Below are 15,638 nucleotides of genomic sequence, written 5' to 3' on the forward strand. Positions count from 1 at the left end.
GCTACAAGCTCAGCAGTGTTGCATCCCAACTAGAAGGAAGTGCAGCAGGAGGGCCAGGAGACCTCCCTGGATGGATAAGGAGCTGCTGAGAAAAATTCACAGGAAAAAAGAGGCTTATAAAAGGTGGAATCAAGGACAGGTGGCCTGGGAGGAATACAGGGATGTTGTCAGGGTAGTTAGGGACCAAGTTAGGAAAGCTAAGGCCCAAGTGGAGCTAAACTTGGCAAGGGATGTTAAAGATAATAGGAAGGGATTTTATAGGTATGTAGCGGCTAAAAAAACAGACTACGGACAATGTAGGCCTCCTCCGGAAGCTATCGGGAGAACTGGCTACACAGGACTTGGAAAAGGCTGAGGTTCTGAATAACTTCTTTGCCACGGTCTTCACTGGCAAAGGCTCTGACCACAGCACCCGAGTCTCTGAAGGCGGACACAGGGACTGTGAAAACCTAGACCTTGGGAACACTGTACATGAGGATCTGGTTCATGACCATCTTAAGAACCTGAATGTACACAAGTCCATGGGACCTGATGAAATCCACCCGCGGGTCCTGAAGAAGCTGGGGAATGAAGTTGCAAAGCCACTGGCCATCGTATTTGAAAAATCATGGCAGACAGGTGAAGTTCCTGATGACTGGAAAAAGGGAAATATAACCCCCATTTTCAAGAAGGGGAAAATGGATGACCCGGGGAACTACAGACCAGTCAGTCTCACTTCTGTGCCTGGCAAAATGTGGGAGCAGATTCTCCTGGAGGGCATACTAGGGCACATGAAAAACAACAAGGTGCTTGGTGACAGCCAGCATGGCTTTACTAGGGGAAAATCCTGCCTGACCAATTTGGTGGCCTTCTATGATGGGGCTACAAAAGTGATGGACGGGGTGGAGTAGTTGACATCATCTGCCTGGACTTGTGCAATGTGTTAGACACTGTCCCACATGACATCCTTGTCTCTAAATTGGAGAAACATCAGTTTGATAGGTGGACCACTCACTGGATAAAGAACTGGCTGGATGGTCGTACTCAAAGAGTTGTGGTCAACGGTTCAATGTCCGCCTGGAGATCAGTAACAAGTGGTGTCCCTCAGGGATCGGTGTTGGGACCAGTCTTGTTTAATATCTTTGTCGCTGACATGGACAATGGAATTGAGTGTGCCCTCAGCAAGTTTGCCGATGACACCAAACTGTGTGGTTCGGTTGATACGCTGGAGGGAAGGAATGCCATTCAGAGGGACCTTGACACACTTGTGAGGTGGGCTGATGCCAACCTCATGAAGTTTAACTATGACAAGTGCAAGGTCCTACACCTGGGTGGGAGCAATCCCAGGCACAGCTACAGGTTGGGCGAAAAGAAAATTCATGGTAGCCCTGCGGAGAAGGACTTGGGGGTGTTAGTCAATGAGAAAATGAACATGAGCCAGCTTCAGTGTGCACTCACAGCCCAGAAAGCCAACCGTATCCTGGGCTGCATCAAAAGGATCGTGACCAGCAGGTCAAAAGAGGTGATCCTGCCCCTGTACTCTGCTCTCCTGAGACCCCACTTGGAGTATTGTGTGCAGTTCTGGTGTCCTCAACATAAAAAGGACATGGTATCATTAGAACATGTCCAGAGGAGGGCCACGAGGATGATCAGGGGACTGGAGCATCTCCCATATGAAGACAGGCTGAGAAAGTTGGGGCTGTTCAGCCTGGAGAAGAGAAGGCTGCGTGGGGACCTCATAGCAGCTTTCCAGTATCTGAAGGGGGCCTACAGGGATGCGGTTGAGGGACTATTCATTAGGGACTGTAGTGACAGGACAAGGGGTAATGTTTGAAACTTAAACAGCAGATATTTAGACTGGATATAAGGAAGAAATTCTTTCCTGTGAGGGTGGTGAGGTACTGGAATGGTTGCTTGGGGAGGTAGTGAATGCTCCATCCCTGGCAGTGTTCAAGACCAGGTTGGATGAAGCCTTGGGTGATATGGTTTAGTGTGAGGTGTCCCTGGTGATGGCAGGGGGGTTGGAACTAGATAATCTTAAGGTCCTTTCCAATCGTAACTATTCTATGATTCTATGATCTATGATGCAGAAATGATCCACTTATTACTTTGAAGAGGACTGCATTTTGCAGTTTGAAACTGCTCATCTCAGTTCAATGATTGTTCAATAGCATAGCCAAGACTAGCAGCTTATATATCAGCAGCATTTTTGCATTAGCTGTATTTAAATATTTTACTGTACTGTGGGTAACATATGCTGACATGAAGAGTAGTAAGTTAGTATTTGTGTTTAGTAAAAAAAAACCAACCATCCAAAACAAAAAAACACCCCTGTCCCCCCAAAAAAAGAAACCAAAGAAAAACCAAACCAAAACCAAAAAAAAAAAAACCAAATCCAACGAAAATCCCCACAAACCCCCAGCACAACTCTTCCTAATACAAAAATATGCTTTTGACTGATACAATTCTTCAATTATTGAAAGCTGTTTGTGGGATTATCACTCTCATGTATCAGAAATGAAAAAATCACTAAAGCAAGTTATTAATTTACATAAACTAAATACTCTGAAAAACATTTGAGCATTACTAAAACCTAGTTTACTTAACAACATATTTAATGTCCAATATTAAAACTGCTCAGAAAAGCCTGTACTGACTTCTAAAATTTTACAGTATGCTTTAACAGGCAAGAAAAACAGCTAGACTAGCTTTGTAGTTAGTGTAAAAGCGAGTCTACAGGACAAAATGTAGTCTAAAGATCCCCGGTTTCATTGAACTACTACTTTCAGAACAAGATCATAACAACCTAATTCCCATACACACCCAACCCCAGTAAGGATAACAGAAATATTCCTTTGCAATGGAACAATAAATCAAACTCCAAGTCATGCTACCTAGATGTTTTGCTATATGCTGATTGCTAACAATTTACTAAGTTACTGAAATGTAGAACCTGCACAGCAGTGTACATATAATGTATGCTTGTAATTGCTGTTTGATTTTCAGTGTTATAAAGTTATAACCACTGCATTGCAAACTGAGTAAGACTGGCAGATATGGATCCCAGTACACAGCTCACTAAACAGACGAAGTATTTATAACAAAGTTGCCAGAAAACACTTGCCCCAAACACATTGCTCAACTTGGTACCTTATTTTAAAAAAGGTGTATTTAAATAAGTAATGTTGAGGCAGAAATTCAAGTGTACTTACCTGCTGCTGTAAGCGAAGCTTGTCTTCTTCCAGCTGTTTGATTTTCGACCTTTCTAGCTCAACCTGGTGTGCACATTCTTCTCTGGCTCGCCGCACAGAATCCTGTAGCTCCTGTAGCTTTCGTTCATGCTCTGCTTGCAAGTCTTTCTTTATTGTTTGAAGCTTAAAAGTTAAATATATTTTTATTAACCCATACCTGCATGAGCTTTATTTTAAGAGCTTTTCTTACAATTGTCACTATATTAATGACAAAATCTGCTGTCCTTTTTCAGAAATTAAACAACAGAAATTCCAGTTATTTATCTATATCTATTGTTTGCTATGTATTCTTTTATTAGCTTTTGGTTTAACTAATGACCTGCAAATTACAATATATTCTCACCTATTGTAAAATGGAGCTTTCTATATCTCTACTGTACTTTCTACACAGGATTGCTAAACCCAAGTTATATATTCACTTTTCTACTACAAACTGTCATGGTTTGAGCATGTTTTGAGGGTGTTTTTGTTCAAGGTTTTTTCCAGCCAGGTGGAGGAGGGGAGGCCGGGAGGAAGGAGAGACAGGACACCTGACCCAGGCTAGGCAATGAGGTATTCCATACCATAGCACGTGATGCCCAGGATGCATACTGGGAAAGAGAGGGCTGGAGGGGTGGAGCTCTAGAGGAAAATGGAGGAGGGAGCACGCGGTGCTCGGCCGGGCAGGGTGGAGTGAGTTATGGGTCGGTGGCTGGTGGGGTGTTGTATTCTTTTCGCTTGTTATTGGCTGTATCATTATCATTGTGTTATGCCTTCGCTATTAAACCGTTCTTATCTCAATCCGTGAGGGCTACATTCTTTGGATTTTCCTTCCTAACTCTCAGGGAGTTGGGGGACTTGGTTTAAACCATGACATTTTTGGCGCCCAACGTGGGGCCCGAGGATTTGAGGTAAGAACAGATCTGAGCGGATTTATTGTCTCTTGTCACAATGCTGATTTATTGGCTCTTAGAGGTTTTTCTCTGGATCTCACGGTTTCGGGATTTTGCTGGGTACTTTGTGTATGGATTGGATGTGTTTGTGTTTGTCGATCATGGGGCTTGGGCTAGGGTTTTTGTTTCACTGTACTTTGTGACGGAGGCTTGTAATATGGTGGGGCTCCGGAAGCAGGGGGGGATGGACGTGGTCGTGGACTCGGACTTGTACCAGGCCGTCCCGTTGCTCTTCGCCATCCTTGTCCTTGTCCTCGTCTTCGTCTGTGTGAGGCTGCGTGAAGCCGGGAAGGAGCGGCCCCGGGAGCTGCCGGCAGCTGAGGCTGCCAGGGAGAGTGGCACGGGGAGCCAAACGGCTGTGGCAGAGCAGCGGGAGCAGGTGAGGGAGGAGCGGAGCAGGGCAGTAGCTGAGCAGCGGGATCAGGCAGCGGGGGAGGTGAGTCCCACGGCCATTCCCAACTCCCTGACGGCCGAGAGTGTCCCCCGGAAGTCGCCCGCCGACCCCCAGCAGGATACAGGAGACCACGCAGCACTTCCCAGCAAGGCAGTGGAGGAACCGAGTCCTGCCGCCGTTCCGAACCCCGCAGCGTCTGAGAATATTCCCCGGAAGTCATCCACCGAGCCCCAGCAGGATACAGGAGACCACGCAGCATTTCCCAGGAAGGCAGAGAAGGAAGATCCGGACTCAGGAGAAGAGAAGCTGGTGGTGGGAGAACTGGCAAGCAAGGCAGCTACATCAGCCCCAGTCGCAAAAGTTAAGCAGAGTCAGGTTTGGGACTTGTCTAAGGTTAGACAAGTACATAGGAGCACCAGGAGACTGTCCCCAAGGCTGGACAGTCATGAGTAGCAGGGCATGTGGGACAATATGGCCAAGTATCTGATCCACTGGGCCCCTCCAGTGCTTTGGAAGCATTGGAAGTGGAAGGCAGCTGTATAGAGTCCCCGGCAGCAAGCTGTAGAACTGCTGAAGGGGACAGTGAATGATTTTGAGCCTGGTGGGCCCAGATACTTCAGGCCATCATTCCACAGATGCAACATAGAGATGTCTCATGATCGAGGGGTGGACTTAAGATTGATGGTGTATTGAAAATGTGGAATCTGGGCATGACGTGAATGGTATGGAATAAGGGGTGGATAATGTCATGGTTTGAGCATGTTTTGAGGGTGTTTTTGTTCAAGGCTTTTTCCAGCCAGGTGGAGGAGGGGAGGCCGGGAAGAAGGAGAGACAGGACACCTGACCCAGGCTAGCCAATGAGGTATTCCATACCATAGCACGTGATGCCCAGGATGCATACTAGGAAAGAGAGGGGTGGAGCTCTAGAGGAAAATGGAGGAGGGAGCACGCAGTGCTCAGCCGGGCAGGGTGGAGTGAGTTATGGGTCGGTGGCTGGTGGGGTGTTGTATTCTTTTCGCTTGTTATTGGCTGTATCATTATTATTGTGTTATGCCTTAGCTATTAAACCGTTCTTATCTCAATCCGTGAGGGCTACATTCTTTGGATTTTCCTTCCTAACTCTCAGGGAGTTGGGGGACTTGGTTTAAACCACGACACATACTAACAAGCTAAATACACACCTTCATTGCAGAAGTGATAAAGTCACAACTACAACCAAGATGATTTTAGGTCAGTAAGACTGCACTATTCAAACTGAGTGTATTGAGAGAATTCCTCACTGAGCTAAACAGGAAAACAGTCCTTGACATGTTTGAACTTTCTAGAATAACTTTACTGTCCCAGATAACTGCTAGCTGATTAGAAACCTCTCCTAAAGACCCATTTTTCAAACTGTGTAATTGCTGAATGAACCCTACATCATGTTGTCTAGGTATTTTTGGAATCCACTGATTTTTATTATCTCTAAACCCTCAGGCCAGAATTTTGCTAAATTCAAAGCAAGTTTTGAGAGAAACACTTATGAGACTCAAAATAAATACTTTTACTCAGACTGAATTGCATTCAGCCAAACCTAATCAACAGATTTTTTGCAAAGATGTTAAAGGAAATTAAGACAGTATTTTGCAGCAAAACTGCATCTAGAGGGGTACAAGAAACCTGAGTACTGAACACGACAAAGGCTCAACAAGCCAGTTCATGTGTTGGGAGCTTTCTTAACTTTGCTCACAAGCACAGGAGGGATAGCTATGATCAAAAGATTAAGCTGGGCTAAACGAGGAGAGGGTGTGTTGGCCTGGTAAATCACAGCAGTTTACTAATAGAACTGTGAGTTTGTTATGAAGTACAAAACTGGACAGTTTTATTTTCTCTTTTCATACAACTACTTTCCCTCGGTACTTGCACCCCATTTCCACATTTTGGGGAAATTCAGTGAGATCTAGAAACAATGGTAGTTATTGGATTCTCCCATATCTTCTTTGTCCCTTCACTACAAAAAAAGTAGTATAAAATAGGAACTCTATCAAAGTGCTGGGTAATAAAACCTGGACAATGTCATTTTCTCCCAGATCTCCTTGTCACCTTCTATTTCAATGGTTAACCTAGCAAAAACTGTTTGAAGAACTCTTGTACATGTGTACAATGTTCCCGTGACAGTAGTAAATTTAAAATTGAGATATGGTAACATTATGTAAGTGTCTCCACTGACACTCTAGATCTGTTAAGAGGAGAAAATTTACAGTTCTGTAATTCTAGCAACCCATTTAAATTCACTGAATTTCCATTTGAGTAAAAAAGTACAGCTGTAATAAAACTTAGCTTAAATTATTAGTGCTCCTATGTGTATTGGTATGAATGTGTCTATTTCAGTTCTTATACACAGGTCACAACCGTCAATGTGAAAATTCAACAAAACTGTCAGAAATAGCTCATGCAAATATGCATTTTTTAAAATGACAAAACACTTTTTACCTCTGATTCAGCACTAAAAAGCTGCCGTTCTCGCTTATCTAGATCTCTCAAGGTTTTCTGAAGTTGTTCTTCCAAATCAGCATATTCTGCTACCTAAAGGAAAGCAAAAAAACCCCAACCAACCAAAACAAAACAAAAACCAAAAAAACCCTACACACAAAAGAGAGTGTTTTTTTCCTTGTGATACAAAGAATGGTTTAGGCAGGCAAATATTTACTCTTGCTACAGTATAAAATACTGACAATTTGTTTACAGATTTACATTGCTTTTAATGAAGAAATCAACAATGGAGAGCTTTTATACAATAAAGGCTAACCAGTTTCCATGCAAAGCTGGGTTTAGAAGTGCTTTTTGACCACACAAGTGAAAGACAAATTTAAAAAGCCCCCAGTGAAAGCAAGCTAACTTAAAGGCCTAAAAGAACAAATACAATTAAAGGCTACTTGCTATTTTTTGCACTGTTGTTGACTAGATGCAAGCATACCAGCAGGTGTGAAGAGGAATCACAGACCCTTTGTTCTATGCTATAATTACGGAGCATCTTGTTAAATTTTATAGCAATGAGATATTTACAATGACACATTCAGCAAGTATGAGTTTCCTTACCTTTTTCTTCACTAACGCTTCTCTCTCTCTCTCTCTTTTCTTCCATTCTTCTGCAAGTACTTGCATATGGGCCATTTCCTTCTTTTTAAGCTAAAAAAAAAAAAAAAAAAAAAAAAAGAGGGAGAACAAAACCCCAAAACCAGAAAACCAAATCAGAACTGTTGGATGTACAACTTCAAAGGAAAGAGTACTAGCAGAACTAAGCCTTGCAGCAAAACAATTAAAAACAAAGTTTTGTACACTTACGTATGTAACAAGGTACGATTTTGATAGTGAAAGATATATCTTACCTTTTAGTTAAAGGTATCTTACCTTTAAGTAAAAAGCCCAAGTTCAAAAAAAATACCCTAAAAAATAGACACTAGATTCTCAATATCTTTTAAAAGGAAGCATGCACCTCTAAAAACACCTAGAGTGATTTCAGGAGTAGAAATGCAGCAATGGATTTAGACTGAGAATAAAGAAATGCAGCATTAATATTTAACACCAGTAATTTGAATCTGGAGTATCTACTGTAATTCATAAGGACTTAGGGGAAATTGTGAAGTGTGTTCTGCATTTTACTGTCTAGTACCTACTTCAATCACTTATACAGAAGATAAACAATCTTTGCATTAAAAGTATGAAATGTATTTGTGTAAATCTGAAGTTTTAACATTCTGCATGAACAAAAGTTAGTTCTTATTTGAAAGAGTGGCAAAGTTTAAGAAATATTCCTCTCATCAATTCTGTTAAAGCTTCTCTGGCAGTCATGCAGTTTAGGAAATGAAGAATAAAAACCTGATTTTCAAAAATGTCCTCTTGCATTTCCTTCCACATTTCCAACTCTAGTGCAGCTTTGTATTCAAGTGTTTCTCGAGGTTCTGGAGGATTTTCTTGGGCACAACGAGGCTGAATGTGAGGGACATGCCATTGCTGACCAGCACCTACACACTGATACAGTAGCATTGGATTTTTAACTGGAAATCCAACTTCTCAAAGAAGCATTCAAGGGGGAAAAAAGGATTATGTAAAATTTACTTGAGAAGAATCTGACACCAGAACTTCTTGCATTTTCACAAGCCCATGGTCTTCCAAAGTGATAGCATATGAAAGGTCTGCTATTCGGCTGTCTGACCTATAAACAGCATTAGAGTGTTAATAAAAACTGTCTTAAAAATACAGAAAATGAATTACAAGACAACACACAAACACAAAAAGCTGAAGTGCTAAAAGATTCCATGTAAGCTGAGAGACTCTAAATGTCTGCCTATGTGACAGCATAAACATGCTCTCCCATGCCTATTGTTTTAACTCAGGGACGGATTTATACATCTTCAGTCAGCTTTCTGACTTCAATAGATAACTTCTCATTGGAAAACTATTTCACTAACAGCTTACTATAATTGCGGATTATGTTGATGTCGATTATGTTGATTACACCCCTGTAACAGGCGAATGATCCTAAATTGTACCTGTAGTCCTAAATCTAACAAATATACCTGCTGAATACAGGTATTGAGCTGACTTTGTTCAAGACACTCAATGAATTCTTAAAATGTTATCAGTTACTTTCTACTATCCACAGTATAAGTCATTTAGCATACCAGGTGTGGTACGCCATCCTCAGTCTTACTAAAAGCTCATTTCTGAAAGCTTCAGCACACAGAACTGACAACTTGGAATACACTTATAGGTTAAGTACTACCTGCTCCTGTACAGTGAAAAAATGTCTAGATAACAGGTATTTTTAATAAACTAATTTCAAATTAGTCACAGTTTTTGCTTAAGTAGAACAGTTTGTCTCTGGCTGCCTCATCTCTAATCACTAACAAAATGTAGTAAACAAAGGTATTTTTCTGCACAGTTATATTAAGAGAAGAAATACGCACAAATCATGTAACCAAAGGTTATCACTGGTCTAACACGAAAGTACACTGCAGTGCAGACCTGTACTTGGTCAGAAACAAAGCTATCATTTCAGTTATAACTACGAATTATGCAAAGGCAATTACACAGCCACCTAAATCGTGGAAGCTGCAGCATTACTTATCAAGCAATTTACAACAAGGCTGCAGGAATTAACCATGGCTATATTTTTCACATATATTCTCTTCCAGCAAATACAGAAAAACAATACTAAAATATTTTATAAAAATGCAGTCCTCTACACAGCTATTTGCAAGTGAAAAAAATCCACCAGCAATATTTGTATTTCATGTAATTTAACAAAAATTACTGCATCAGATTCTTACAACTTTCTGTCACTGTTTAAAAAAGAAAAAAAGATTCAACTCAGTAGACCTCTGAAATCTGAGTAATAGAGTCAGTTTAACATATCGGTATAAAACCAACAATACACCAAGAGCAAAGCTAGCAGTGTATCAGCACACCAAAATGCAGACACCTGATGACATTCTGAGAATGCCATCTAGTGGTTACTAAGTTTTGTGCAAAACCAGACTTAATTTCAGCAAACTTTGTAATGAAAGTGGGAGCCTTCATGTACAGTGAGATCATAAAGTAACTCTTCACAGAATCAGGCCATGATGGCTTTCACACTGAAAAGTTAAAACAAACTCAGATATCAGTATTTTACCAATTGGGAGGGAAATTGTATATCAGCCTCTGTATCAGTAACCTGAAGTTTCCTGCGCATCAAATATGTTTAATCACCTGGAGGATTGGAGGTTTAAACCCAGCCTCAGTCTTTATAGCAATTACATTTATTTCTAAAGGCATAATCAAGTTCCATTATCACACAGAAAAAGATTAGGTTTAGACATTGATTACTAGCACACTTTACATCTCCAATAAGGATATGGGCCAGAATTAACTATCAATACGTTTCTTCGGATACATAAGAAGGATCAACACTCCTCTAGGTAAATGAACATTTATCTTCAGATAAAACATAACAAATAGCACTGCTTCTTCTGATGTACACAGGCTCAAGCCCCTGCTACTACCACAGAATATAACCCTAAAATAGAAAACCTCTTCTACTCTACAAATATACTTGTTCTTCTAACTTTCACTGAAGTCAGTAGCATCAGTAGCATCTAAAAGCATACTATGGATAATTAGTCTTAACTATTTTCTGGGATATCAGCAGCATCTTGCAATTGCTAAGCATTTAATTTCCACAGAAAGGTGCCTCAATAACATTTTTTCAACTATTTTTTTTTAATCTGTAAATCTGACAGAAGATCACAATTATATAAAGGTCTATTATGATGACTGTAGTAGTGGTTTGGGGTAGCACAACATGCCTGTGGCAATTTAACTTTTAATCACTTGGATGTCTGTTCCCACCCTGCACCCTATACTGGGGTTTGCCCATATTCAAGTAAACACTAAGCAAACAATTCCTCAAAACTTGTGACAGAGTAAGTAGGGTTTCTCAAATAGTTATACCCTTGTGCTGCTGTGACACTGACTGTCTCATTGTAAGTCTGACGCCAGCACTGTTCACCATTACTACCCAAGAACCGGGTTTTTTCCGAAGCCAAAACATTCGAAAGCTGAAGTCTCGCCATCCCTAGAAGTAAGTCTTTAGCTGTTTTATCCTTGTGCCACAACTCGACCAACAGAGGTAGTCTGAAACACAGAAATGATTCTTAGTGTCAGGCATCAAAACAAAAGAGGAAACATTCATATTAACTTGGGAAAAGGACCTCATGTTCTAAAAGCAACTTACCAAATCAGTGATAGCCCAGTTATAATAAAACAAACAAACAAAAAAAAAAGATGGATTTACTGCCCCTCATTCAGAGGAAAAAATTACTGACTTTATCTTCTCTATCACTTACTTTCATCAGCTTATTATTTCTTTTTCCAGTTATCAGAAGAGACAATGATACAGTGAGAGTGATTGGCTAAATAACCTTAACAGATCTAGAACATCTTAATTTATAAATATATTTTAGCCACTGCCACTCAGAACACATCTCCTCCACCTCCTCTTTCAAAATACCACTAGTTCAATGATTCTTTATTCTACATCTTAATCAGCTACCAAAAGCTGGTAGGACTACTGGGAAAATGGTACCACAGCCCTCAACACTGTACTCAGCTTCCTGGGTACCTGCTGTATTTTCAGGAACATTGGATATTCATCATGTATTAAAAACAAAAATTAAAAAACCTTACATATTCTATTTGAAGCAACACTTTGTTAAAACTACACTATCAGCATTTAACAACTTACAGCACTTGTTTCTCTAAGCAATGATCCCTGCATAAGTACTCAAGAGATAAATGCAAGAATTTTAGTCCCTAACTTTAAGTGAAGTACCTGAGAAACTGGAAGAGCAACACATTAAAATATTCACCTGCATTAGCACTTGGATTCCTCACTAGATTCCCAAATTTATGATCCTAAGTAAAACACTTGAACATGAATGTACTTACAACAAAAAAATAGGATAAGCGTGATTAAGATAAAAAGAAACTAAGTCTTCACCTCAAGAATGTATCTTGAAGCTGATGAGGTATAGTTGCAAAATCAAAAGCACAGTAGGATTGTGGAAGAAAGACTTCCATGTTTTTTCTAACTTCTACAGGTGGGCTTGTCATAATAGGCGCTGCACTGCCAAAAAATGGATATGAGTACCTAATGAAAACAATAACAAAAATAATGAAATAATTTATGAATTTTTAATACCTTCTGCAACAAGAAAACCAGTTTAGACATTTTATTAAAGCTCAACTTGTACAAACGTTAGCAAAACTTACACAAACTTGTAACAAAATTTAGTTTTCAAATATTCACTTTTTCATTTACTTTAGCACTGATCCAGCTTCATCTATATTCATTGTTATTTTGATAAAAAAAGAGCTTTAATAACCTGTATGTTCACAACCATGTGAAATAATCTACTAAAATTCTGCAATTATTATATAAAGTGAGCAGAGAAAAATAAGAAAGGAATATTGTTTTAAGGAACAATTTACACCTGAAAATATCTGCAGCTGTATTTACAGCTAAGACTGGTTTAACATGCAATAACTGATAACTGAGTATACACACACAGTTTCAGAACCATTTGAAAATTTCAGAGACATTTGAAGAATTAAGGTTTTAATTCTCAGTTTAAATCACTGAGGAAAGTCAAATCAGGGGCATACTTTCAAGCCTCAGTGAGCTTAACTTGCAGCTGCAAAAAGTTTTTCGCTGAAGCTTCCTCCTCTTTTTTTCTTTCCCTTTTAATCAGAGCAGTATCACTGAGAAGTGCATAAAGTTTACTGATGTTGGTAACTTTTAAAATATGCATGTCTTCAAGACAGCATAACTTATGAGTTGCCTTTTATACAGAAGCATGTTACATATACTATTGAAATATTTATAGAAGAATAGCTAATGAGTGACAGAATAGGGTATGAAGCAAAAATTACTTGTGAGTTACAGGGAAGGTTGGTAGATTCCTGACAAAACAGTGGTTAAAATATGAACTGTAAGGGTGGTGAGGCACTGGAATAGGCTGCCCAGGGAAGCTGTGAATGCTTCATCCCAAACAGAGCCTTGGGTGGCATGGTTTAGTGTGAGGTGTCCCTGCCCATGGCAGGGGGGTTGGAACTAGATGATCTCGAGGTCCTTTCCAACACTAACTATTCTATGATTCTATGACTATTTACAGTATGGCCTGAAACTATTCTACTGGCACTACTTAGTCTATAATAAACTATTATGATAAAGGGGAGACCAGGAACCTCTCAAACTTCACTTTGCTCAAATTGATCATGCCAGCTGTCAGCCAAGCTACTAAAAAACTAAATGCTGCATCAAATGCTGCCACCTAGAAAATTCCACACTTCAACTGTTTGTGCAGAGCTGTTTAAAGAGCTAGTTTAGACCTGAATGAAATAATGCTTCCAATATCCTGAAAATATGTGGCTATTTACCCTGCAACTTTTCTTAGCATTTACACATTTAGATGTTTCTCCTCTTTAGTTTTCTGCCATGTTCACCACTGACTGTGAAAACTGAAGTGCATGAAACAATAGTATTTATTGGCTGTCACTCTTCTGAAACAATTTTAATTTTATGTGACAAAATTCCATCCATTTTATGTAGCTTTCCACATACTATTTAATAATATAGCCTACACATAAAACCATTAATGATGTTTTTAACCAGTAAGATAAGTTGTTTTAAAATAGTACAACCCAACCTCACCATTTCACCCCAATTCAAACAAAACTTCAAGAATCATAAATATGAACAGATTTCCCGATAAACAGTTAAAATTGTATTGAACCAAACTCTTGTCAGAACAATAGACGCAAAGCAAATAGAGATGCATAGACAGAAATTCAACACTGTTGAACCAAATCATCACTCATAGATATGCTTCATCATGTGCACCAAAAGGGTCCAAATGGAAGGCAAACTGTAAAAACTGCTATGAGCCACTGAATTCACAGATGGCACCAATACACTAATATTCCGAGTAGGATGATTTTTTTTAAGCTACAAAACCGTACCTATATCTACAAACTCCTTATCTTAAACTCTAAAAACAACCTAAACTAAGATGTAGGTTGTCCTCAGAGTCGGTAAAAGAAAGTTTCTATCTTTTCTAGCAATGCTAATAAACCAACCAAACCCCACCTGCATACAGATAGTGGGTTCAATACCCTTACTTTTAATTGGTCCTTCATCTTTTTGGTTATTCATCCAACTTTGCACCCACCTCCCAGCTAATGTCTGCTTATTCTCCAAAAGTGCTCCCATACTTTTATTTCATGTTGACATCAGTAACAAATTAATCTCTAAGCATCTGTTCAAAACTAGCACTGGTAGTTTTCTACTTTTGCTTCAGCCACAAACCTCATGTATCCAAAAAGTTTGTCTTTTTTGTAACCCCACAAATGAATGCAACAAAGATGCTACTTCTTGCTACTAAGATTTGCTTCTTCTACACAAAGACTACCAAAAACCCCCAAACTACATCTCAGAATGATAATGCATTTATTTCACTGGTTTTTCACTTCAAGATTAGAAAGTTCTTCCTTTAGATTCACTGTCACACACAAACCAGGTGATCTCTCTCTTACTACAAGTTCTTGGTGAAGCTATGAAAAGCTACTGAATTAATCCTTCAGCCACCTGGAAAGGCAGCCAGAAAGTAAAGAGACAACTAATTATTTTTTTCCTCAAAGGACTGATTGATGATATGTATTGTCTGAGCTCAGATATTCAAGTGAGATTTAATGCAAACTACAGTGTAGGTGAAGTGTTACATACTATCTTTAATGCTGTAATGCTCAGAAGTTTAGTGATGAGGCAGATGACCATTCCAAGGAATTTGATAATTAAAATCAGCTACCTAAAGCTGAAAGGCATCAGGTAGCGTACTCCAGCAATCATTCAGATTATGAAGGATTTGTATTGAAAAACAAATATATTGTTATTAAAAAGAATAAGATCAACAAAAATAAATCATACCTTAAAATGCAATTTATTGGAAAACCAACTTCCAGACCACGTATGCTTCGCAGATCTATTGAAAAGCAAAAATGGTGAGAGGCTGCAGGAATAACAATTTTCTGTGCTGAAGGCTCAGAAGAACTGGATGCACCCACAGGGATAGGCTGAGATGAAGCTACTGGACCATTATCAGCTGAAAACATAGAGAATTTGTGTGTATTTTTAATTATTTCTTCTGATCAAAATAACAAAATATACTACAGCTAGGTCTCATTTTTTAAATGCAAGTACAGATAGGTTGCTTTCCCAACAGATTTCAATTCTTTGCAATATAAGCTAATACTGTGAAAAATAGCTACTCTATTTGTAAGTTACTGCTTCCAAAGGAAAAAACAAAAAAAACCAAACCAAAGCCCCAGTGTATTTTAAATCTTCTAAAAAGATGCCATAGTATTTTTTCTTGGTTTAATTTAATTTTTAAAGCTATGTAAGTCTATCTCACTGAAGTTTAGAGTAATATCCAACACATTACATTCATCAGGATGATACAAGATTCTGATTTTCAACATTTTACGTAATTGCTCCTAGCCAAT

General features: G+C 39.3%; 1 protein-coding gene across 2 annotated transcripts in view; it reads right to left on the reverse strand.

The window, feature by feature from the left end:
• Positions 1–15,638, reverse strand: part of CEP120 (centrosomal protein 120) — a 49,355-nt gene that overhangs the window by 19,535 nt on the left and 14,182 nt on the right. Inside the window, exons 10-17 of one of the 2 annotated variants that reach the window (XM_031043122.2) lie at positions 15,064–15,118; positions 12,079–12,228; positions 11,031–11,213; positions 8,655–8,751; positions 8,415–8,567; positions 7,635–7,724; positions 7,029–7,121; positions 3,192–3,353 (exon numbers count right to left, since the gene is read on the reverse strand). In XM_031043122.2, the coding sequence (XP_030898982.1) occupies positions 3,192–3,353; positions 7,029–7,121; positions 7,635–7,724; positions 8,415–8,567; positions 8,655–8,751; positions 11,031–11,213; positions 12,079–12,228; positions 15,064–15,118 (983 nt within the window). Of the gene's footprint in view, positions 1–3,191; positions 3,354–7,028; positions 7,122–7,634; positions 7,725–8,414; positions 8,568–8,654; positions 8,752–11,030; positions 11,214–12,078; positions 12,229–15,063; positions 15,239–15,638 lie in introns of both variants that reach the window. The other variant, XM_031043121.2, reaches the window with a different exon arrangement.

The sequence above is a fragment of the Melopsittacus undulatus genome, chromosome Z, assembly GCF_012275295.1.
Source record: "Melopsittacus undulatus isolate bMelUnd1 chromosome Z, bMelUnd1.mat.Z, whole genome shotgun sequence".
Classification (NCBI taxonomy): Eukaryota; Metazoa; Chordata; class Aves; order Psittaciformes; family Psittaculidae; genus Melopsittacus; species Melopsittacus undulatus.